The sequence below is a fragment of the Babylonia areolata genome, chromosome 6 (assembly GCF_041734735.1).
Source record: "Babylonia areolata isolate BAREFJ2019XMU chromosome 6, ASM4173473v1, whole genome shotgun sequence".
Lineage (NCBI taxonomy): Eukaryota > Metazoa > Mollusca > Gastropoda > Neogastropoda > Buccinidae > Babylonia > Babylonia areolata.
Window position 1 is genome coordinate 53,959,347 of NC_134881.1, and position 23,758 is coordinate 53,983,104.

The 23,758-nt window shown below is 45.4% G+C and overlaps 1 protein-coding gene across 1 annotated transcript in view; it reads right to left on the minus strand.

The window, feature by feature from the left end:
• Positions 1 to 447: 447 nt before the first annotated feature.
• LOC143283561 (PH-interacting protein-like) overlaps positions 448 to 23,758 on the minus strand; it is a 53,462-nt gene continuing 30,151 nt past the window's right edge. Inside the window, exons 23-35 of the mRNA XM_076589806.1 lie at positions 22,752 to 22,876; positions 21,225 to 21,307; positions 18,659 to 18,770; positions 17,381 to 17,442; positions 15,264 to 15,537; positions 13,627 to 13,752; positions 10,944 to 11,136; positions 9,051 to 9,203; positions 7,475 to 7,627; positions 5,910 to 6,022; positions 4,436 to 4,611; positions 3,670 to 3,903; positions 448 to 1,665 (exon numbers count right to left, since the gene is read on the minus strand). Coding sequence (XP_076445921.1) covers positions 980 to 1,665; positions 3,670 to 3,903; positions 4,436 to 4,611; positions 5,910 to 6,022; positions 7,475 to 7,627; positions 9,051 to 9,203; positions 10,944 to 11,136; positions 13,627 to 13,752; positions 15,264 to 15,537; positions 17,381 to 17,442; positions 18,659 to 18,770; positions 21,225 to 21,307; positions 22,752 to 22,876 — 2,490 coding nt within the window. The 3' untranslated portion in view covers positions 448 to 979. The remainder of the gene's footprint in view (positions 1,666 to 3,669; positions 3,904 to 4,435; positions 4,612 to 5,909; positions 6,023 to 7,474; positions 7,628 to 9,050; positions 9,204 to 10,943; positions 11,137 to 13,626; positions 13,753 to 15,263; positions 15,538 to 17,380; positions 17,443 to 18,658; positions 18,771 to 21,224; positions 21,308 to 22,751; positions 22,877 to 23,758) is intronic.

Consider the following 23,758-nt stretch of genomic DNA (forward strand, 5'->3'; position numbering starts at 1 on the left):
CTGCACTGGTTGGGCTCAGTGTTCTGGTGCTGACCAGTCCTGTTTGTATTGTGGTGCTGACCTGTCCTGTTTGTACTGTTGACCTGTCCTGTTTGTACTGTGGTGCTGACCAGTCCAGTTTGTACTGTGGTGCTGACCTGTCCTAAGCAGTAGGGTTTCTTAACTGTTTGGACACAGAGTTCTTTGCCTGCAGGCCTGCATCTCAGTATCTAATACATACACATACACATGCACAAACAAGTATTATGCACAGACGTTCTCTCTCTACCTGGCATGTTAGTATGCACACAAATACACAACTCCCCTCTCTTACATGTATACATTCTCTCCCTACCTGGAATATTGCACAAACATAGACACATCTCTCACATGTGTATCAACACGCGCAGACTGCCCCTCTCTTTCGTGCATGCATCCTCTCCCCCCCTTTCCCCCTGCACCACACTTCCACCACATCACACTGCTCGCAGTCTTCCCAACACTGAGTGAAGTCTTCATATACTAGTCTGCATAAAAAGTCTGCATACAAAAGTTCTGGACACTGCACACAGTCTTCACAATCCATTCAAAATCTTGCCGCCTACAACGTCTGCCTACAAATTCTTTACACTGCACACAGTCAACACACACACGCATACCAAGTCTGCTTGCCAGTTCTTCACAGGTTCAGTCTTTTCCCTCACTAGTTCAACATATTCACAACAAACAGACGACAGCATCAACTTGACCATGGACTATGAATGATTGATGATGACAATACTGAAAACAATAAGCAACATCATGAAAACTTTTAAGCCAGCAGGCAGAAGTGGTTTTCTTTTAAAACCATAAAAACACACACACGCACATAAGAAAATTCCTCAAGTTCCATATTCTCACTTCACAACACACATTAGTTTCTTGCTTTTCCTGAGGAGCAAACACAAGTACTCATCTCTTACACAAACACACTTTCGCTGAGGAACATCCACCCATTTTTTCAGTCATCCACCCTATTGGCACGAGCACGCTTTGTCAATTTCCGAACACGTCCTCGACTGCTGACCGACACACGGGAAGGATCATCTTCGTACTCATCACACGAGTCTTCCAGATAGTTGAATGTGCGTTTTCCCTGATTCCGTGTCGTGCGGGTTCCGGAGCCAGAGGACTTTTTGCCAGAACTGTGCGCTTCAACGTCCAACTCAGCACGCCGTCGTGGCTGAGCCTTGCGGGGAGCGGGTAACACATCGATGTCGCTGTCGTCATCACTGTCGTCCTCACTGTCATCATCGTCCTCACTGTCATCGCTTGGTGATTCTGAGTGGACCAGTTTTTTGCCTTTGGGCGTTTTCCTCCTGCTGCTGGACGCTGCGTTCCTGCGCTTGTTGCGCACCAGCTTGGAGAGGTGTTTCCGCTGCTTGCTGGTGCTGCTCTCCGTGTCGGAGGTGCTGGCAGTCTCCGAGCTGCTCTCTGTGCTCTCCTCCACCTCCTCCTCAATGTCATGCTGGAATGAGGAGTCGCGAGATGAGTGGGAGGGCGCCCGCTTGCTGTTCTTGCGTCCTCCGTCTCTGTTATCCTCCTCTTCGTCGGAGGAGATGTAGCGTCGGGGGCGGAGCGACCCGGTCTTGGCCCTCGTGCGGTACGACGTCTGTTTGTTGGACCCCTGCTGAGCAGCGCCTGCCGCTGTAAAGGAAACAGTGGTGTTAGGTAAACATCAGCCTGTATTTATCATGTCATGCTCCCAAGCTGGAACTGAAATAATGGCCTCAGGTTAACACCAGCCTGTATTTATCATATCATGCTCCCTCATAAGCGCTCACTAAAAACAAGATGAGTATGCATGCACATACATGAATGCACTTGCGCACACACACTTTCCATGAAGCAACAAGAAAACTGAGTGCAGAGGGGAAGAAAGAAAAAGGAGAGCTACACTTGAAACCAACATTCAAATTCAGCAGCACTTGTATAGCTAAAGGTCAGATTAAAGAGAGCAGCACTTGTATAGCTAAAAGGTCAGATTAAAGAGAGCAGCACTTGTATAGCTAAAAGGTCAGATTAACCTTTCCCGTACGTCGCCTAAAATTTTGCGCGCCATACATCGTGGGTGTGCAGAAACCCATGGTTTCTAAGAAGGAATGACCCCTCGCTGTACGTCGTGAGTGTGCAGGCACCCATGGTTTCTGTGTACGAACTAACCCTTCGCTGTACGTCGTGGGTGTGCAGGCACCCATGGTTTCTGTGTACGAACTAACCCTTCGCTGTACGTCGTAACCCACACCTGTCCGTAAAGCAAATTTGACTTTTCTTCAGCAGACTTGCATGCGCAGTTTCCACTTGTGCGTGTAGGATATTTACTCCAGTGCTTGACCAGGCGCATTGTGAATAAGTTTTGCCCGTGAGAAGAGAGTGTTTTCTCTACTTTGAACAGATTAGGATAAGAATAAAATTTCTATATCAACTATCTTTCTTTTTTTTAGCCATAGTCGGGTTTTCTCTACTTTGAACAGATTAGGATAAGAATAAAATTTCTAAATCAACTAGATTTTAGATCAATTGATTTCAGACTTACAAAAATATCCAGTTCTTTAATTCCAACTAGATAACAAGTTGCTCCCGATCATTCTCTACAAGAAAAAGTTCATTCAATATTGTTGAAGATATCTAGTGCAATAAATATTGTTTTCTGAAATTAGTTACAACTTTAGAGTAAAACTTGCCGCAGACTTGAACCGGGATACGATCAACAAAAGACAAGGTCACTCTGATCTCTCTCTGTAGCGAGCCCAAGTGACGTCACGTCGACAACGCGTGGCGCGCAAGCTTTGCATGGGTGGCTCCACACCCACGACGTACAAGGTTTATTCTTTGGGAGTATGGGTGTCGTCACACCCATGACGTACTGGGACATTAATTGATTAATAACTTCTTTGTTAAGATTAAATAGCAGCACTTGTATAGCTAAAAGAAAATAATGTTCAGTGGATATGTAGTAAACTATATTATGGACAAAGTCATGAAATTATGTGGAAGTGGCTTCAATATTACTTGAGTTACAGAGCAAAAACACTTGTCTGGGTGATTTCACACCCACGATGTACGGGAAAGGTTAAAGAGCACCACTTTTCTAGCTAAAAAAGTAAGATTAAATAGCAGCACTTGTATAGCTAAAAGGTCAGATTAAAGTGCAGCATTTCTACAGCTTAAAAGTCAGATAAAAGAGCAGCTAAAAGGCCAGAGTCCAGAGCAGGTTTTACAGAGTGCTGGAAACAAGGAACAGAGGAAATCATTGCTCCGATGCCGATGGTCATAGCAGCATAGAACGTTTAAAAAAAACAACAACAAAACAGGGCAGAGGAGAACAAAACGGCAGACAGAGAAGAACAGAATGGCAGGCACTGACACGGAGAGAACAGCCTGCTGAAAGAAGAACAGAATGGCAGAAAGAGAAAAACAGAATGGCAGAAAGAGAACAGAATGGCACAAAGAGAAGAAGAGAACGGCAGAAAGAACAGAATGGCAGAAAGTGAAGAACAGAACGGCAGAAAGTGAAGAACAGAACGGCAGAATGGCAGAAAGTGAAGAACAGAACGGCAGAAAGAGAACGGAAAGGCAGAAAGAGAAAAACAGAATGGCAGAAAGAGAACAGAATGGCACAAAGAGAAGAAGAGAACGGCAGGCACTGACCTGCCACAGGGTGTGAGCGTGAAGACAGCTTGGAGGCAGCAGGCAGTTTCTTGCTGGCCGTAGCAGCAGCAGCAGCAGAGGGACTGGAGTTGTCCCCCTCGATCTCCGTATCCTCCTCCTCCTCCCTCCCCCTGTTCATCCCCCGCTTCACCGCAACCTTGTTCTCCTCCTCCTCCTCCTCCACCTCCGTTTTTTCACTGTCCGTGTCGTCGGCAGGTCTGGGCACCATTCTCCCTGCGACACGCGGCATGGCAACTGACACATGTTCTGACACATGGCATGTGACGTTCTGACACATGACTGATGACACATGCTCTGGCACATGATACATGTACTGAGATGCAGCAGATGACACATGTTCTGACACATGGCAGATGACACAGTCATGTTCTGACACATGGCGATGACATATGTACTAAGACGTGGCAGATGACATATGATCCGACATATGGGGGACTTGGGATGAGTGGCGTGGGAGTAATGCCACTGAAATGGTGCAGATGATGGAGCAGCAACAAAAAAAAAAGCGGTACATGCCTAATGTGCTGCAGCGCCTTGCAGGCCTGAAAACTGTGGTACACTGACATCACACACACTGACATCCACAGACACCACACACACTGACATCCACAGACACCACACACACTGACATCCACACACACACTGACAACCACATCCACAGACATCACACACACTGACGGACACCACATACGGACATCCAGACATCACACACACTGACATCCAGACATCACACGGAGAGTCTTACTGGCTAAGGTCCTCATGTCCTCTTCCGATGATCTTCCTGATGTGTGTGATCTGGACTCTGAAGACGGGCCCTGCCTTGACCCGGAGGGTTTCAGGGTCTGTGAGGACGACTCGGCGCTGTGAGCCCTGGACCCCGACTGCTGGGGACTGTGGTCTGTGACTGCCGCCCCACTGGGTCTGTGCACACACACGCATGCATGAGCACACACGCACACGTGAGCACACACACAAAGCACTGTCAGTGAAGGGGTACAAGAGTTCAAAAAAATTCCACCCCCCCACATCCCCTTTTACCCGGTTTCCCCCAGCTCACCCTTCCTTCCCCTGCTCTTCTAAATGATAATACTCAAATGAATACATTTAATTACACATACTTAACCGTGACCCAACTAGTGCAGACTCCGGCAGGGGTCTGACATTCCTGTCCTGTGCAAACTACTATCCGCCTATGCGGAGAAAACGAAAGCAACTACGGCCGATAACCTCCCGGAAGTAGGTAACCTCCCCTTGGTCCCGCTAGCTAGGGACATTTACACTCTAACAAAATGTCTTCAATCACTGACATGTGAGACGGGTCATAAACAAAATTCCTACTCCTCCACACACACGCACACACACGCATAGGCACACAATCACACACACACTGACACTAGGTTCACTGCCCTGATGGGCATAAGATAGCCCCGACTCCTCAACGTGCGTGTGTGTGTGTGTGTATGATTCTGATTCCACAGACTCAAACAGTGAATGATGATGCCAACCCATGCAAGGAAACGGTGACTACTTACAGCACACTGGTGGCTCCAGTTTGTCTGTGTGAGCAGAATTCTGACTCCACAGATTGCTCAACACATGATTCTGATTCCACAGATTCCTCAACACATGAGTATGATTCTGATTCCACAGATTGCTCAACACATGAGTATGATTCTCTCCACAGATACCTCAACACATGAGTGCGATTCTGACTCCACAGATCCCTCAACACATGAGTATGACTCAGATTCCTCAAAACATGAGTGTGATTCTCTCCACAGATACCTCAACACATGAGAATGATTCTGACTCCACAGATTCCTCAACACATGAGTATGATTCTGACTCCACAGATTCCTCAACACATGAGCATGATTCTGACTCCACAGATTCCTCAACACATTAGTATGATTCTGACTCCACAGATACCTCAACACATGAGTATGATTCTGATTCCACAGATTCCTCAACACATGAGTATGATTCTCTCCACACATTCCTCAACACATGAGTGTGATTCTGTTTCCACAGATTCCTCAACACATGAGTATGATTCTGTCTCCACAGATACCTCAACACATGAGTATGATTCTGTCTCCACAGATACCTCAACACGAGTATGATTCTGATTCCACAGATACCTCAACACATGAGTATAATTCTCCCCACAGAGAAAGGTGATCCCAACGCATGCAAGGAAACAGTCAGTGACTACTTACAGGACACTGGTGGTGCCAGTCTGTCTGCTGCGAGCCACGGAGCGCCACGTGGCCAGGATCCTGTGCACTAGGCTCTCAAACAGGCTGGACAGCCGGGCTGTCATGGCGTAGATCTGAAACACCCGTCACACTTCACAGCACGCTTTACTCTCTGGCCACACTTCACAGCACACTTTACTCTCTGGCCACACTTCACAGCACACTTTACTCTCTGGCCACACTTCACAGCACACTTTACTCTCTGGCCACACTTCACAGCACACTTTACTCTCTAGTCACACTTTACAGCACACTTTACTCTCTAGTCACACTTCACAGCACACTTTACTCTTTTTCTTCTGCCCAACACCACACTTCACTTGCAAACTGTGTAATAATTATCACAACAGACAGCACAACAACAACAACCATAATAATTATAATAATACATTTATACAGCACTTTCAAAGCGTGTTACACGAGCACACAAGTCAGACACAAAGCACACAAGAACACACACACACAGAGATATTCCTCTTCCTAATCTGAGATTGACAATAAGCAAAAATCACATTGTCTTCTTAACCCTTTGCGCCCTGACCACTGATTTACCGGTGGTAGAGAAAAATGACAATGCCTAGCCACCGGTTGAGCGGTGCGTAAACACTTGTGGCGTGTTTTGCTATTGGTTGACTTATATTGAAGAGCCAATCAGAAAAACTGTAATATTCTGACGTCAGCAAACGTAGTACCAACATGGCCATGCCTTTTCACTGTGTTTTGTGCATGTGCTTTGGATAAAAAAGATCGATTTCAATATAAGTCAACCAACAGCAAAACACAGTGGACATGAATTCATTGTTATCCAATGTCAAGCCCTAGACACAGTGACCATGAATTCACTGCTTTACAGTGTCAAGTCCTAGACACAGTGGACATGAATTCACTGTTTTCCAATGTCAAGCCCTAGACACAGTGGACATGAATTCATTGTTATCCACTGTCAAGCCCTAGACACAGTTGACATGAATTCACTGTTTTCCAATGTCAAGCCCTAGACACAGTGGACATGAATTCATTGTTATCCACTGTCAAGCCCTGGACACTGGACATGAATTCACTGTTTTCCAATGTCAAGCCCTAGACACAGTGGACATGAATTCATTGTTATCCACTGTCAAGCCCTAGACACAGTGGACATGAATTCATTGTTATCCAATGTCAAACCCTAGACACAGTGGACATGAATTCCCTCCTTTCCAATGTCAAGACCTAGACACAATGAACATGAATTCATTGCTTTCCAATGTCAAGACCTAGACACAGTGGACACGAATTCACTGCTTTCCAGTGTCAAGCCCTAGACACAGTGGACATGAATTCACTGCTTTCCAATGTCAAGCACAGTGGACATGAATTCATTGCTATCCAATGCCAAGCCCTAGACACAGTGGACATGAATTAATTGCCCTGAAGGCCATAAAAGGTTGTGGGACCTTTAACATTCAGTTTAAAAACTGAACTGATGCATACGTGTATTTTCAAAAACACCTAGATAAAGTAGTGGTCAGAGGGTGTGCCCTTACTCTGGACTTCCTGTTGGTGTTGAAGGTCCTGGAGTTGTTGAAGACCAGGCGGACGTCCTTGGCAAAGTCCAGAGGGGAGGTGTACACCCCATTCTGCAGGTTGCTTCTCACCGTCCCAAAGTCCATGGGCGTCTCGATGATGTCAAAGTAATTCTGAAATCCATGTCATATACAGACTTAGAACTTAATTTCTGAAGGGGTTTATGTACTTTACACATGCTTCAAGTGTCACCATATCCAACAGAACTTTGCTGTGACCTACAGTTTGCAACAATGGTGTGAATATATGTTGAACAAAATGAATATGATACAGAAAATCAATATAATTAAAAAGTATAACAAAAAAAAAAAGAAATTCTCTGACAGACTAGTTCAGAAACACGGGACAAGCTCTGAAGTCACAGTGAAAGTTAAGCCGTGGAAAATGATCATCATGCTGCTGAACATGCTTTCTCTTTACTTTGCCTCAACTGCTGGCCGTAATGAACATGCTCTTTGTTCATATCACAGCTTCCCATCCCCCGCAACCTGAAAAAAAAAAGGTGCCCCCAATCTCTTTTTTGTTGTTTTTTTCCCCCCTGCAGCATGTGATACGAAACGGTCACCAATTTCTCCATGTTTTCATAACTAATGCAGCGTGTAATCTCTGGCCGTGCCATCAGAAAGGGTGATCCGTTTTTACATGTTTTTATAATAAATACAGCTATGCTTCAACGGCAGGCATATACAGCCAGATAACAAAACAGACACAGAACAGGTAACAAAGCACTGACAGGACAGGTAACAAAGCACACACAGGACAGGTACAAGACAGGTAACACTGCACTCACAGACATGCACAGCCAGGCAACAGAGCACTCACAGGACAGGTAACACAGCACTCACACAACAGGTAACCAAGCACTCACAGGACAGGTAACACAGCACTCACACAACAGGTAACCAAGCACTCACAGGACAGGTAACACAGCACTCACACAACAGGTAACAAAGCACTCACAGGGCAGATACAGGTAACACAGCACTCACAGGACAGGTAACACAGCACTCAGACATGCACAGCCAGGTAACACAGCACTCACAGACATGCACAGCCAGGTAACAGAGCACTCGCAGACATGCACAGCCAGGTAACACAGCACTCACAGACATGCACAGCCAGGTAACACAGCACTCACAGACATGCACAGCCAGGTAACACAGCACTCACAGCCAGGTAACACAGCACTCACAGACATACACAGCCAGGTAACACAGCACTCACAGACATGCACAGCCAGGTAACACAGCACTCACAGCCAGGTAACACAGCACTCACAGACATACACAGCCAGGTAACACAGCACTCACAGACATGCACAGCCAGGTAACACAGCACTCACAGCCAGGTAACACAGCACTCACAGACATGCACAGCCAGGTAACACAGCACTCACAGCCAGGTAACACAGCACTCACAGACATGCACAGCCAGGTAACACAGCACTCACAGCCAGGTAACACAGCACTCACAGACATGCACAGCCAGGTAACACAGCACTCACAGACATGCACAGCCAGGTAACAGAGCACTCACAGGGTAGAGGTGTGGGTCGACGGGGGCCATGAAGGGAGTGGCGTCGTCCCTGTCCATGAGGTCGGCCAGCAGGTCAGCGCAGTCCTTCCTCCACTGCCGGGGGTCAACCGGCTGACCCCGCTGCCGCTTGCTGCCACGGCCTTCCTCCCTGCCCTGCAACCACCGTCCACTGTCATCATCATCATGTCTGGCCTCCCTCCCTGTCATCGTCATCATGTCTGGCCTCCCTCCCTCCTCTCCAACCACTGTCATCGTCATCATGTCTGGCCTCCCTCCCTCCTCTCCAACCACTGTCATCGTCATCATGTCTGGCCTCCCTCCCTCCCTCCTCTCCAACCACTGTCATCGTCATCATGTCTGGCCTCCCTCCCTCCCTCCTCTCCAACCACTGTCATCGTCATCATGTCTGGCCTCCCTCCCTCCCTCCTCTCCAACCACTGTCATCGTCATCATGTCTGGCCTCCCTCCCTCCTCTCCAACCACTGTCATCGTCATCATGTCTGGCCTCCCTCCCTCCTCTCCAACCACTGTCATCGTCATCATGTCTGGCCTCCCTCCCTCCTCTCCAACCACCGTCCACTGTCATCGTCATGTCTAGCATCATGTCACTTCTGCTGTAAACATCATGATGTCTGCTGTCATTTCAGTGACATGTCATTTCTTCTAACATCATCATGATGCCTGCTGTCGTGTCATTTCAGTGACATGTCATTTCTTCTAACATCATCATGATGCCTGCTGTCGTGTCATTTCAGTGACATGTCATTTCTTCTAACATCATCATGATGTCTGCTGTCGTGTCATTTCAGTGACATGTCATTTCTTCTAACATCATCATGATGCCTGCTGTCGTGTCATTTCAGTGACATGTCATTTCTTCTAACATCATCATGATGCCTGCTGTCGTGTCATTTCAGTGACATGTCATTTCTTCTAACATCATCATGATGTCTGCTGTCGTGTCATTTCAGTGACATGTCATTTCTTCTAACATCATCATGATGCCTGCTGTCGTGTCATTTCAGTGACATGTCATTTCTTCTAACATCATCATGATGCCTGCTGTCGTGTCATTTCAGTGACATGTCATTTCTTCTAACATCATCATGATGTCTGCTGTCGTGTCATTTCTGGAACTGCAACTCACTACGTTTCTGACCATTTCAGCAACATGCCCCTTCAAGCTCTCTCCACTCTTCTGCCGATGATGCCCCCACACCTACCCCCACCCACCCCCAACAAACACACCCTGCACACCTGTCCATTTTTAGCCTGAGGATTAACAACCACCCCACCTCCCCACACAAATCCTCCACACCTGTCCATTTTTAGCATGAGGGTTAACAACCACCCCACCTCCCCACACAAATCCTCTACACCTGTTCATTTTTAGCCTGAGGATTAACATAAACAACCACCCCACCTCCCCACACAAATCCTCCACACCTGTCCATTTTCAGCCTGAGGGTTAACAACCACCCCACCTCCCCACACAAATCTTCCACACCTGTCCATTTTTAGCCTGAGGGTTAACAACCACCCCACCTCCCCACACAAATCCTCCACACCTGTCCATTTTTAGCCTGAGGGTTAACAACCACCCCACCTCCCCACACAAATCCTCCACACCTGTCCATTTTTAGCCAGAGGATTTAAAGCTCACACACTCACACACACACCTGTACATTTTTAGCTAGAGGATTAACAACAGGCACACACACACACACACACACACCCTCCACACCTGTCCATTTTTAGCCAGAGCCACACACACACAGATATACATACCCTCCAAAAACACAGTCACACATGCACACACATACACCTACACCCACCCCCCCTAAACACTCACACCCACACACTGCTCACCACTCAACTCACCCACTCACTCACCCGTTTGCGTTTGGCTGAAGACGTGGCGGCGGCGGCGGCAGCGCTCTTGCTGGGCCCCTCCCCTCCGCTGTCCTCCCCTCCACCCCCGTCGTCCACCTCCCCTCCCCCTCCTGCTCCTCCCCCGCCCCAGTGGAACTCCTGGCCCTGGCTCAGCTGCTCAATAATGGGCATGGGGTCCTCGCAGCCGGGGTCACTGGGGTCAACATCAGGGGGTCAAGGTCAGCAACATCAGGGGGTCAAGGTCGGTGTTTGAAAGTTTGTTACTGGTGTCAGTCAGCATCTGGGCGTTACTACTTTTGATGTTAACATTTTGGTATCAATATCTATATCAACAGTATTGGTGTTTTTTTTGTTGATTTTTTTTTTTTTTTTTTAATCAACGTCAACACTCCGCAGCCAGTATTAACATCAGCATTTGGGTTTTGTAATCAATGTCGATATTCCATCAGCATTTGGGTTTCATAATCAATGTTGATATTCCATCAGCATTTGGGTTTATAACAGCATTTGGGTTTTATATAATCAATGTCAATATTCCATCAGCATTTGGGTTTTATCATCATTTTCAATACTCCAGTGTTCCTTATCCAGAAAAATAAGATCCCTAAGAATAAGGTATAGGTATTAAATTCCAATACTGGTACTGGAAATGAATCCTTGCCTTAAAAATACAGTGCTACATTCAGTCATCAACATTATGATTATGGTTAATATCCTGAGTGAAAAGCTAGTAACATTATGATTGAAAGTTAATGTCATACACAATTGTCAACAATTACTTGTGTGTGCATGAAAATGGACAAAAATTGCTACCCATGAAAAGAAACATAAAGAGTGGAAAGTTTGATAAATTATCTCATGACTGAACAACAACAACAATTCTGTTATTTTAAAACAACAAAAGAAATAATCACTAAAACAGTCTCTACAGTATGACCAGTTGATACCTACAGTATCTACACTGTCTACAGTATGACCAGTTGATACCTACAGTATCTACAGTATGACCAGTTGATCCCTACAGTATCTACAGTATGACCAGTTGATCCCTACAGTATCTACAGTGTCTACAGTATGACCAGTTGATACCTACAGTATCTACACTGTCTACAGTATGACCAGTTGATACCTACAGTATCTACACTGTCTACAGTATGACCAGTTGATACCTACAGTATCTACAGTATGACCAGTTGATCCCTACAGTATCTACAGTGTCTACAGTATGACCAGTTGATACCTACAGTATCTACAGTGTCTACAGTATGACCAGTTGATACCTACAGTATCTACACTGTCTACAGTATGACCAGTTGATACCTACAGTATCTACAGTATGACCAGTTGATCCCTACAGTATCTACAGTGTCTACAGTATGACCAGTTGATCCCTACAGTATCTACAGTGTCTACAGTATGACCAGTTGATCCCTACAGTATCTACAGTGTCTACAGTATGACCAGTTGATCCCTACAGTATCTACAGTGTCTACAGTATGACCAGTTGATACCTACAGTATCTACACTGTCTACAGTATGACCAGTTGATCCCTACAGTATCTACAGTATGACCAGTTGATACCTACAGTATCTACAGTATGACCAGTTGATCCCTACAGTATCTACAGTGTCTACAGTATGACCAGTTGATCCCTACAGTATCTACACTGTCTACAGTATGACCAGTCGATCCCTACAGTGTCTGCAGTACGACCAGTCAATCCCTACAGTATCTACAGTGTCTACAGTATGACCAGTTGATCCCTACAGTATCTACAGTGTCTACAGTATGACCAGTTGATATCTACAGTGTCTACAGTATGACCAGTCAATCCCTACAGTGTCCACAGTATGACCAGTTGATCCCTACAGTATCTACAGTGTCTACAGTATGACCAGTTGATCCCTACAGTATCTACAGTGTCTACAGTATGACCAGTTGATCCCTACAGTATCTACAGTATGACCAGTCGATCCCTACAGTATCTACACTGTCTTCAGTATGACCAGTTGATACCTACAGTATCTACACTGTCTACAGTATGACCAGTTGATACCTACAGTATCTACAGTATGACCAGTTGATCCCTACAGCATCTACAGTGTCTACAGTATGACCAGTTGATACCTACAGCATCTACAGTGTCTACAGTATGACCAGTTGATCCCTACAGTATCTACAGTGTCTACAGTATGACCAGTTGATCCCTACAGTATCTACAGTGTCTACAGTATGACCAGTTGATACCTACAGTATCTACAGTATGACCAGTTGATACCTACAGTATCTACAGTGTCTACAGTATGACCAGTTGATCCCTACAGTATCTACACTGTCTACAGTATGACCAGTTGATACCTACAGTATCTACAGTATGACCAGTTGATACCAACAGTATCTACACTGTCTACAGTATGACCAGTTGATACCTACAGTATCTACACTGTCTACAGTATGACCAGTTGATCCCTTCAGTATCTACAGTGTCCACAGTATGACCAGTTGATACCTACAGTATCTACAGTATGACCAGTTGATCCCTACAGTATCTACAGTGTCTACAGTATGACCAGTTGATCCCTACAGTATCTACAGTATGACCAGTTGATCCCTACAGTGTCTACAGTATGACCAGTTGATACCTACAGTATCTACACTGTCTACAGTATGACCAGCTGATACCTGATGAATCTGAGCAGGGTGTCCGTCACAATGCCGGCACTGCGGAAGATGGGTGTGCCGTCCTCGTTGAATTTCTTGGCATTGCTCTCTATGTGACGTACGTCCCACTGAAGTGCGTTGATCCGTCTGCAAAATAACGTCGGTCACAACTCTTAACTCTGCAAAATAACCTGAGTCACAACTCTGTGAAATGATGTCAGTCACAACTCTGTGAAATGATGTCAGTCACAACTCTGTGAAATGACATCAGTCACAACTCTGTGAAATGACGTCAGTCACAACTCATCAGTCACAACTCTGCAAAACAGCATCAGTCACAACTCTGGAAAATAGCGTCAGTCACAACTCTGCTCTGCAAAAAGGCGCTAGTCACAACTCTGCAAAACAGCATCAGTCACAACTCTACAAAACATGATGATGTGGATACTTATTTAGCGCCTGTCCTGGGTTGGAAAGTAGGAAAGAGGCAAGTTTCTCTGGCCTTGCATTCTTGGTGAAGCCAAGGACTTTTTGATCTCCCCTTGTACACACACAGAGTTATGGTGGCAGTGCAGAGAGCAGTCCCTGCATGCAAGGAAAGGAACAGAGAGACAAAGGCAGCAGTGCTATCAGCGTGGGGAAAGATGGTTGTTTACATTCCTTGATCTGTGGTTATTTTTCAGGTTTGCTGCAATCCTTACCACAGGGCAAAACTTTTTCTTCGTTCGTGGGCTGCAACTCCCATGTTCACTTGGACATACACGAGTGGGCTTTTACATGTATGGCCGTTTTTACCCTGCCATGTAGGCAGTCATACTCCATTTTCAGGGGCGTGCATGCTGTGTATATTCTTGTTTCCATAACCAAACAAATGCTGACCATGGATTACAGGATCTTTAACGTGCGTACTTGATCTTCTGCGTGTGTATACACATGAAGGCGGTTCAGGCACAAGCAGGTCTGCACATTTGTTAACCTGGGAGATCGGGAAAAAATTTCCATACTTTTACCCACCAGGCGCTGTTACCGAGATTCAAAATCTGAGACCCTCAGACTCAAGAGCCCAATGCTTTAACCACTCGGCTATTAATAATAATAATAATGGATACTTATATAGCACACTATCCAGAAATCTGCTCTAGGTGCTTTACAAAAACGCTTTTGATAACATAAAACATTATATCTATGTTACATACACACACAAAAATGTGACCACACACACACACACACACTGCATACATACATTTTAACATACATACACCGCTATTGTGCTCGTCAGTCACAATTCACCCAGGCCAGCTCCCCCTCAGACTGTTGTTGGCATACCTTGCCACATGTTCTTCTTTCTGAAAAGGTGTGCCATGCTTTTCTCACTGTCTAAAAATGTGCACCATGTTGATCTTACTTTCTGATTTTGAAAAGGTGCACTAGATTTTTGCGGACTGTAAGACGATTTTTTTTTCCCGTCGACTAATGTGCCTTACATTACATCGAGCTAAACATGATTTTTTTTTTCTTTCTTTCTTTTCTTTCTTGTTTTTTCTTAACCACACGGCAAAATAAGAACACAACAACAGTCCTTGACCTTTCAGGGCTGCCGCAATCCTTAACCACAAGACAGACACAAGAACCCAACACAACAAACAACAGTCAGCCACCTGTAGTAGCCGTTCTCCAGACGGGCCTTGATGGTGCTGAGGTCGATGGGGTACTCAATGATGACGGCGTACAGGGGGAAGGCGTTTAGGTCCACGGGGGCGTTGAAGGGCTGGGCGGCCGAGTGCCGCATCACCGCCTCCAGGCCCCGCAGGATGCGCCGGCTCTCGGCCTCGAACCCGGCTGAGGACCACTCGTTGGGGCGCGGCGTGTACAGCATGCCCCTCAGCTCCTCGGGGTCCACCGGCACCCCTCCTCCCACACGGCTGGGCAGCACTGCAGGGACAAGGTGGGGACATAACGACAAGTCAGTATCTGTCCTCCCTCCCTCCCTCTCTCCCCCCCTCCTCCCACACAGCTGGGAGGCACTGCAGGGACAAGGTGGGGACATAACGACAAGTCAGTATCTGTCCTCCCTCCCTCCCTCTCTCCCCCCCTCCTCCCACACGGCTGGGCAGCACTGCAGGGACAAGGTGGGGACATAACGACAAGTCAGTATCTGTCCTCCCTCCCTCCCTCTCTCCCCCCCTCCTCCCACACAGCTGGGAGGCACTGCAGGGACAAAGTGGAGACATAACGACAAGTCAGTATCTGTCCTCCCTCCCTCTCTCCCCCCCTCTCCCACACAGCTGGGAGGCACTGCAGGGACAAAGTGGAGACATAACGACAAGTCAGTATCTGTCCTTCCTCCCTCTCTCCCCCCCCCCCTCCCTCCCACAATGCTGGGCAACACTGCAGGGACAAGGTGGAGACACAACGACAAGTCAGTATCTGTTGAGTTCTGGTGGCATTCCCTCCCTCCCTCCCTCTCTCTCCCCCCCTCCTCCCACACTGCTGGGCAGCACTGTGCAGGGACACACTGGGGAGGTGGGGGGTGGGGGGGAGGACATGAACAACAAGCCTCAGCATCTGTTCAGTTCTGGGGGCACTCCCTCCCTCCCTCTCTCTCCCCCCCTCCCTCCCTTCCCTCCCTCGATCACACTGCTGGACAGCACTGCACAGGGGACATACATAGAAAGCACCGTTCAGTTCTGGGGGCACAGTAATGTAACCCAGCAGAACACTCACAGTTCTCAATGACACAGTAATGTAAGGCCAGCAGAACTCTCACAGTTCTCATTGACACAGTACAGCCAGCAGAACTCTCACAGTTCTCATTGACACAGTACAGCCAGCAGAACTCTCACAGTTCTCATTGACACAGTAATGTAAGGCCAGCAGAACTCTCACAGTTCTCATTGACACAGTACAGCCAGCAGAACTCTCATAGTTCTCATTGACACAGTACAGCCAGCAGAACTCTCACAGTTCTCATTGACACAGTACAGCCAGCAGAACTCTCACAGTTCTCATTGACACAGTACAGCCAGCAGAACTCTCACAGTTCTCATTGACACAGTACAGCCAGCAGAACTCTCACAGTTCTCACTGACACAGTACAGCCAGCAGAACACTCATAGTTCTCACTGACACAGTACAGCCAGCAGAACACTCATAGTTCTCATTGACACAGTACAGCCAGCAGAACACTCACAGTTCTCATTGACACAGTACAGCCAGCAGAACACTCACAGTTCTCACTGACACAGTACAGCCAGCAGAACACTCACAGTTCTCATTGACACAGTACAGCCAGCAGAACACTCACAGTTCTCATTGACACAGTACAGCCAGCAGAACTCTCACAGTTCTCATTGACACAGTACAGCCAGCAGAACTCTCACAGTTCTCATTGACACAGTAATGTAAGGCCAGCAGAACTCTCACAGTTCTCATTGACACAGTACAGCCAGCAGAACTCTCATAGTTCTCATTGACACAGTAATGTAAGGCCAGCAGAACTCTCACAGTTCTCACTGACACAGTAATGTAAGGCCAGCAGAACTCTCACAGTTCTCATTGACACAGTACAGCCAGCAGAACACTCACAGTTCTCACTGACACAGTACAGCCAGCAGAACACTCACAGTTCTCATTGACACAGTACAGCCAGCAGAACACTCATAGTTCTCATTGACACAGTACAGCCAGCAGAACACTCACAGTTCTCACTGACACAGTACAGCCAGCAGAACACTCACAGTTCTCATTGACACAGTACAGCCAGCAGAACACTCACAGTTCTCATTGACAGGCTCCATGTCCCAAGGACTCAGGCGTTCGTCCTCTCCGTTGTCCCACCTGGAAACATGGAAACCACACCACCACTGAGGAAAGGAAATTTTCTTCCTAAAATTACGTTTAAGTAACATACTTACCGTGACCCACGAGTGCAGACTCCGGCAGGGGTCTGATTCCTGTCCTGTGCAAACTACTATCCGCCTATGCGGAGAAAACGAAAGTAGCTACGGCCGATAACCTCCTGAAGTAGGTTACCTCCCCTCTGCATCCCTGACTAGCACCCTCTTTCAACTTTGTTGTTTTACTGTTTGTGACGAAAGAGTTTTCTGTGTGAAATTTGGGTTGCTCTTCCCAGGATGAGCTGTTGCTACAGTGCAGTGCCACCTTGTTTTTTTCTGGGGTGTGTGTGTGTGTGTGTGGGGGGGGGGGGGGGTGTAATTTTTTTCTTCCCATACATGTATTTGGTTTCCTATCAAAGTGGATTGTTTAACACAGTCTTGCCAAGGACAACCATTCCGTTGGTTTTTTTTTAAATTTGCGCTGAATGTATGCTACATAAGGGACCTCTGTTTATTGTCTCATCTGAATGACTAACATCCAGACCACCACTCAACGTCTGGTGGAGGGGAGGAAAATACTGGTGAGTGTGGGATTTCTTCAAATGTGTTCAGATTGTCTCCCTTAGCAGACAGACGTCACCACAAGGCCTGCACTGCACATCAGTGATTCTGATAACACATAAATATGCGTCCCCAACCTTCTGACAACACATAAATATGCGCCCCCAACCTTCTGATAACACATAAATATGCGTCCCCAACCTTCTGATAACACATAAATATGCGTCCCCAACCTTCTGACAACACATAAATATGCGTCCCCAACCTTCTGACAACACATAAATATGCGCCCCCAACCTTCTGACAACACATAAATATGCGTCCCCAACCTTCTGATAACACATAAATATGCGTCCTCGACCTTCTGATAACACATAAATATGCGTCCCCAACCTTCTGATAACGCATAAATATGCGCCCCCAACCTTCTGATAACACATAAATATGCGTCCTCGACCTTCTGATAGCACAAAAACGTGTGACCCAAATCTGATAATGCATAGATAAGCGACCCCCTACTTCTGATAAAGAACAAGGTGCACTGCATGTTCTATGAGTGGGTCTCTGGAACGTGATAAAAAAAACTGTTACAGAACAGACATGTAAATACGTTAAGCAAAGGTAACAGACAGAGAGGCGTCATGAAAAGCGCTCACCTGACGCTGAAGCACTGGAACATGCTGTCGGAGAACATGGTGTTGAGAGGACTCTGACTCTCGATGGTTCCCATCCACCACTGGTCGTCAATCATCGACCGGAACCGATCGCCTGAAAGACACATCAACCGTCCATCACTTTCATGCTTGCTTTCTGTTTTTTGTTGTGTTTTGTCAGGTTCTTTTCTGCTTATAATTATTTTCAAAGGGATCTAACTGTGGACAACTATACAATATTCCTATTAAAAAGAAAAAAGAAAAAAAGAGACTTTTGTATGGCATGTATGTGACTTTAATTTAAACCAAAAGCACACACACAAAAGCAACTACACTCAAATCATCTCAAATACTGACAGATGTTAAATATTTTTTTAACAAAAGACTGAAAAAAAAAAAAAAAAATCCGTAACAGTCACTATAAAACTACAAACAAGAAAGGCAAGGCCTTCAAGACACTTGTGATACACACTTAAAGAAGAAAAAAAAACATATAAAAATAAAAAATTAGTTTGTTGAAATATGTTCTCTTTTCATTATTATAATCATATACAGCTTACGAAAAAAAAAAGAAAACCTTATAAAAATCAAAAATTAGTTTGTTGAAATGTGTTCTCCATTCGTTATTATAATTATATACAGCTTCGCAAAAATATAAAAAGAAAAAGCGTCAATGCAGATTCGAACCACGGATGTTTGGGTCAGGAATGAGCAGTTTTGCCCACTACATTAACACGGGTTAAATGCTGACGTTCAAAAATTATTATCTGAGTATCTTCTTTTAGCAGAATAAATGGACATCTGCAATCAAAGTCACAACGCCATTTAAATCATGTTATTTTGGTATATCTCGGGCATTTGAACATTTTCTTTCAAGTCTTCTTCTTCTTCTTCGTGGGCTGCAACTCCCACGTTCACTTATATGCACATGAGTGGGGGCTTTTACGTGTATGACCGTTTTTACCTCGCCATGTAGGCAGCCATACTCCGTTTTCGGGGATGTGCATGCTGGGTATGTTCTTGTTTCCATAACCCACCGAACGCTGACATGGATTACAGGATCTTTAACGTGCGCATTTGATCTTATGCTTGCATATACACACGAAGGGGGTTCAGGCACTAGCAGGTCTGCACATATGTTGACCTGGGAGATCGTAAAATTCTCCACCCTTCACCCACCAGGCGCCGTCACCGTGATTCGAACCCGGCACCCTCAGATTGACAGTCCAACACTTTAACCACTCGGCTATTGCGCCCGTCTCTTTCAAGTCTGAGATAAAGGAGACTCAATGCCTCAAAAACACTGCAATATATGTCCATTTTTATAGATCGTAAGAGATCCGTGATTGACAAGCTTTGTCTTTCCACTCACAGAGAAACTACCGACACCTTCTATTCAATTTCCTTTTTCTGTTCATTCTAGTTAATTCAGTATCCACTTTAAAATATTCATGTGCAGTCAACACGTCGATGATTATTTAAGAAATTCTTTTGGTGGTAAAGGAGACATTGCCATCACGTCAGGCTTTGCAACATGTTTTGTCAAGATCTACACTGTCCAGTGCCAGTAATTCAGTGTCCACTTTAGAATATTCATATGCAGCAAACATGTCAATTATGTAGTTAGTGTCACTGTGTGTGTTCTGTTCAGAATGTGTATATCTTTGTTTATAATTGTGAACAAGAAAAATGAGGTCAAGGTGTATTCTCACCAGACAATCGTGAAGCTGCAAAGGGGTAACAGTAGTCTTCGGAATCCGAACCAAACATCAACGAAATAAACTGTTCATGATTCGGAAATATGACTAAATTCGGGAGACTTACAACTTATTATTGGTATGACTATGAAGATTTTTTTCACACTATGTTTAAGCCAAATTTGTTATTGGCAGACAAAGTATTTCCAGAGAAAATGGAAATGTTAAAGTTTACCACGGACACACAGACACAAGACACACACACAGACAACCGAACACCAGGTTATAACACAGACTCACTTTGAGTCAAAAAGGAGAGTCAAAATAAAGGGACACAACTCCAAGCCACTGCTGAAAATCCCCACACACAGGGACACACAATGTTCTGAGAAACAAATCCTAAACACCAACACCTGAGCAGATCATAGAAAACACAGGACCCACAACAACAGTCATAATCCTCAACACTACCAGCTGAACAAATCTGACATAACACAGAGGACTCCCAAAAACAGACAGACAGACAGATGTTACCTCGTTTCCATCTGACATAACACAGAGGACTCCTAACAATAGACAGATATTGCCCGGTTTCCATCTGACATAACACAGAGGACTCCCGAAAACAGACAGACAGACAGATGTTACCAGGTTTCCATCTGACATAACACAAAGGACTCCTAACAACAGACAGATGTTACCTGGTTTCCATCTGACATAACACAGAGGACTCCTAACAACAGACAGATGTTACCTGGTTTCCATCTGACATAACACAGAGGACTCCTAACAACAGACAGATGTTACCTGGTTTCCATCTGACATAACACAGAGGACAACTAACAACAGACAGACAGAGAGAGAGGCGTTACCTGGTTTCCATCGGCGCTGACAGGCCAGGTCAAAGTGCTGCCTGAGAACCAGGAAGTCGATGACATCCGGCATGTCATGGTACCTGTCCATGACACACACACACACACACACACAATGACCTCACTGTTGATGTGCACATCATGGTAATACCACATTCTGCAAACAATACTTTTCTTTTCATCAACTTCATCCCATGTGCCTCATACATGGCTCAAATCTCCACTCTTCTTCTGACTGTTGCCTTTTGAAACTTCTTCGTGTCAATACAAGAACCTATGGTGAACGTTCTTTCTTCTTTGCTGCTCCTCACATCTGGAACAACCTTCCTTATCATATCCATGTATCTGATTCTATTTCTGCTTTTCGCTCATCACTAAAAACTCATCTTTTTAAAACCTATCTATAAGCACTCTCAGCTTCCTTGTTCTCCAACACCACCCATGTTCGGCTCACTTTGGATGTATCAAGAGTGGGAAAGGGAGAGTGTGTGTGTCGGGGAAGGGGGCTAGGGGGGAGGGGTTTTGAGAAGAGCGATCATGAATGTTTTATGTAACTTGTAATATTTTTCTTTCATGCAAAGCGCCCTGAGCTCTTAGAGAGAAAGGGTGCTATATAAATGTACATTATTATTATCATTATAATGACTGAATAAAATCCATCATGCTGCTTACAGTCCAGCTGACAGCAAAATGGCCATTTCCGGGCTGATACTACCTGTCAGTTCTGTGATTTGATTTTCACTTGATATGGATACTTACATAGTGCCTATCCTTGGCTGGAGACCATGCTCTTCTTCTTCTTCTTCTGTGTTCGTGGGCTGCAACTCCCACGTTCACTCGTATGCACACGAGTGGGCTTTTACGTGCATGACCGTTTTTACCCCGCCATGTAGGCAGCCATACTCTGTTTTCATGGGTGTGCATGCTGGGTATGTTCTTGTTTCCATAACCCACCGAACGCTGACATGGATTACAGGATCTTTAACATGCGTATTTGATCTTCTGCTTGCATATACACACGAAGGGGGTTCAGGCACTAGCAGGTCTGCACGTATGTTCACCTGGGAGATCGTAAAAATCTCCACCCTTTACCCACCAGGCACCATCACAGTGATTCGAACCGGGGACCCTCAGATTGACAGTCCAATACTTTAACCACTCGGCTATTGCACCCGTCGAGACCATGCTCCAAGCTCTTTACCAAGACGGGGGGTCACTTACACAACAGGCTGCCTACCTGAGTAGAGCTGACTGAAGGCTGCTAACCATGCATTTCCTCTGTCATTCAATCAGATTTCAGGCATGCACACATACACACTCACACTGACCTGACATTCAATACACACCACAACCTCTTTAGACTTTTTCTTATAATATACTTTTCCTCTGATACATAACATGAACTTTTTTTCTTTTCTTTTTTTAACATTAATATTCACATGCATTCCCTTTCCTTTATACACCACTCTACTCCTTTCCGTCTAAAAACACTTATAGTGAATAGATGTTAAACTGAAGAAAACTGACCTGACAGAGAAGCTGCCGCCCAGCATCTTGCTGGTGTCGGGACTGATGTAGGCCAGCTTCAGGCTGCACAGACGGGGAGGCTTCACCTCGTAGCGCACGCCCACGATCTTCACCAGCTCCATCTCCTGTAGGCACACAGCATCCACACAATGAGACATTACATTGTTGTTTACACAGCGTCCACACGATGAGACATTACATTGTTGTTTACACAGCATCCACACAACGAGACATTACATTGTTGTTTACACAGCATCCACACAATGAGACATTACATTGTTGTTTACACAGTGTCCACACAATGAGACATTACATTGTTGTTTACACAGCATCCACAAAACGAGACATTACATTGTTGTTTACACAGCATCCACACAACGAGACATTACATTGTTGTTTACACAGCATCCACACAACGAGACATTACACTGTTGTTTACACAGCGTCCGCACAACGAGACATTACATTGTTGTTTACACAGCATCCACACAATGAGACATTACATTGTTGTTTACACAGTGTCCACACAATGAGACATTACATTGTTGTTTACACAGCATCCACACAACGAGACATTACATTGTTGTTTACACAGCGTCCACACAACGAGACATTACATTGTTGTTTACACAGCATCCACACAACGAGACATTACACTGTTGTTTACACAGCATCCACACAACGAGACATTACATTGTTGTTTACACAGCATCCACACAATGAGACATTACATTGTTGTTTACACAGCATCCACACAACGAGACATTACATTGTTGTTTACACAGCATCCACACAACGAGACATTACATTGTTGTTTACACATCATCCACACAATGAGACATTACATTGTTGTTTACACAGTGTCCACACAATGAGACATTACATTGTTGTTTACACAGCATCCACACAATGAGACATTACATTGTTGTTTACACAGCATCCACACGAGACATTACATTGTTGTTTACACAGCGTCCACACAATGAGACATTACATTGTTGTTTACA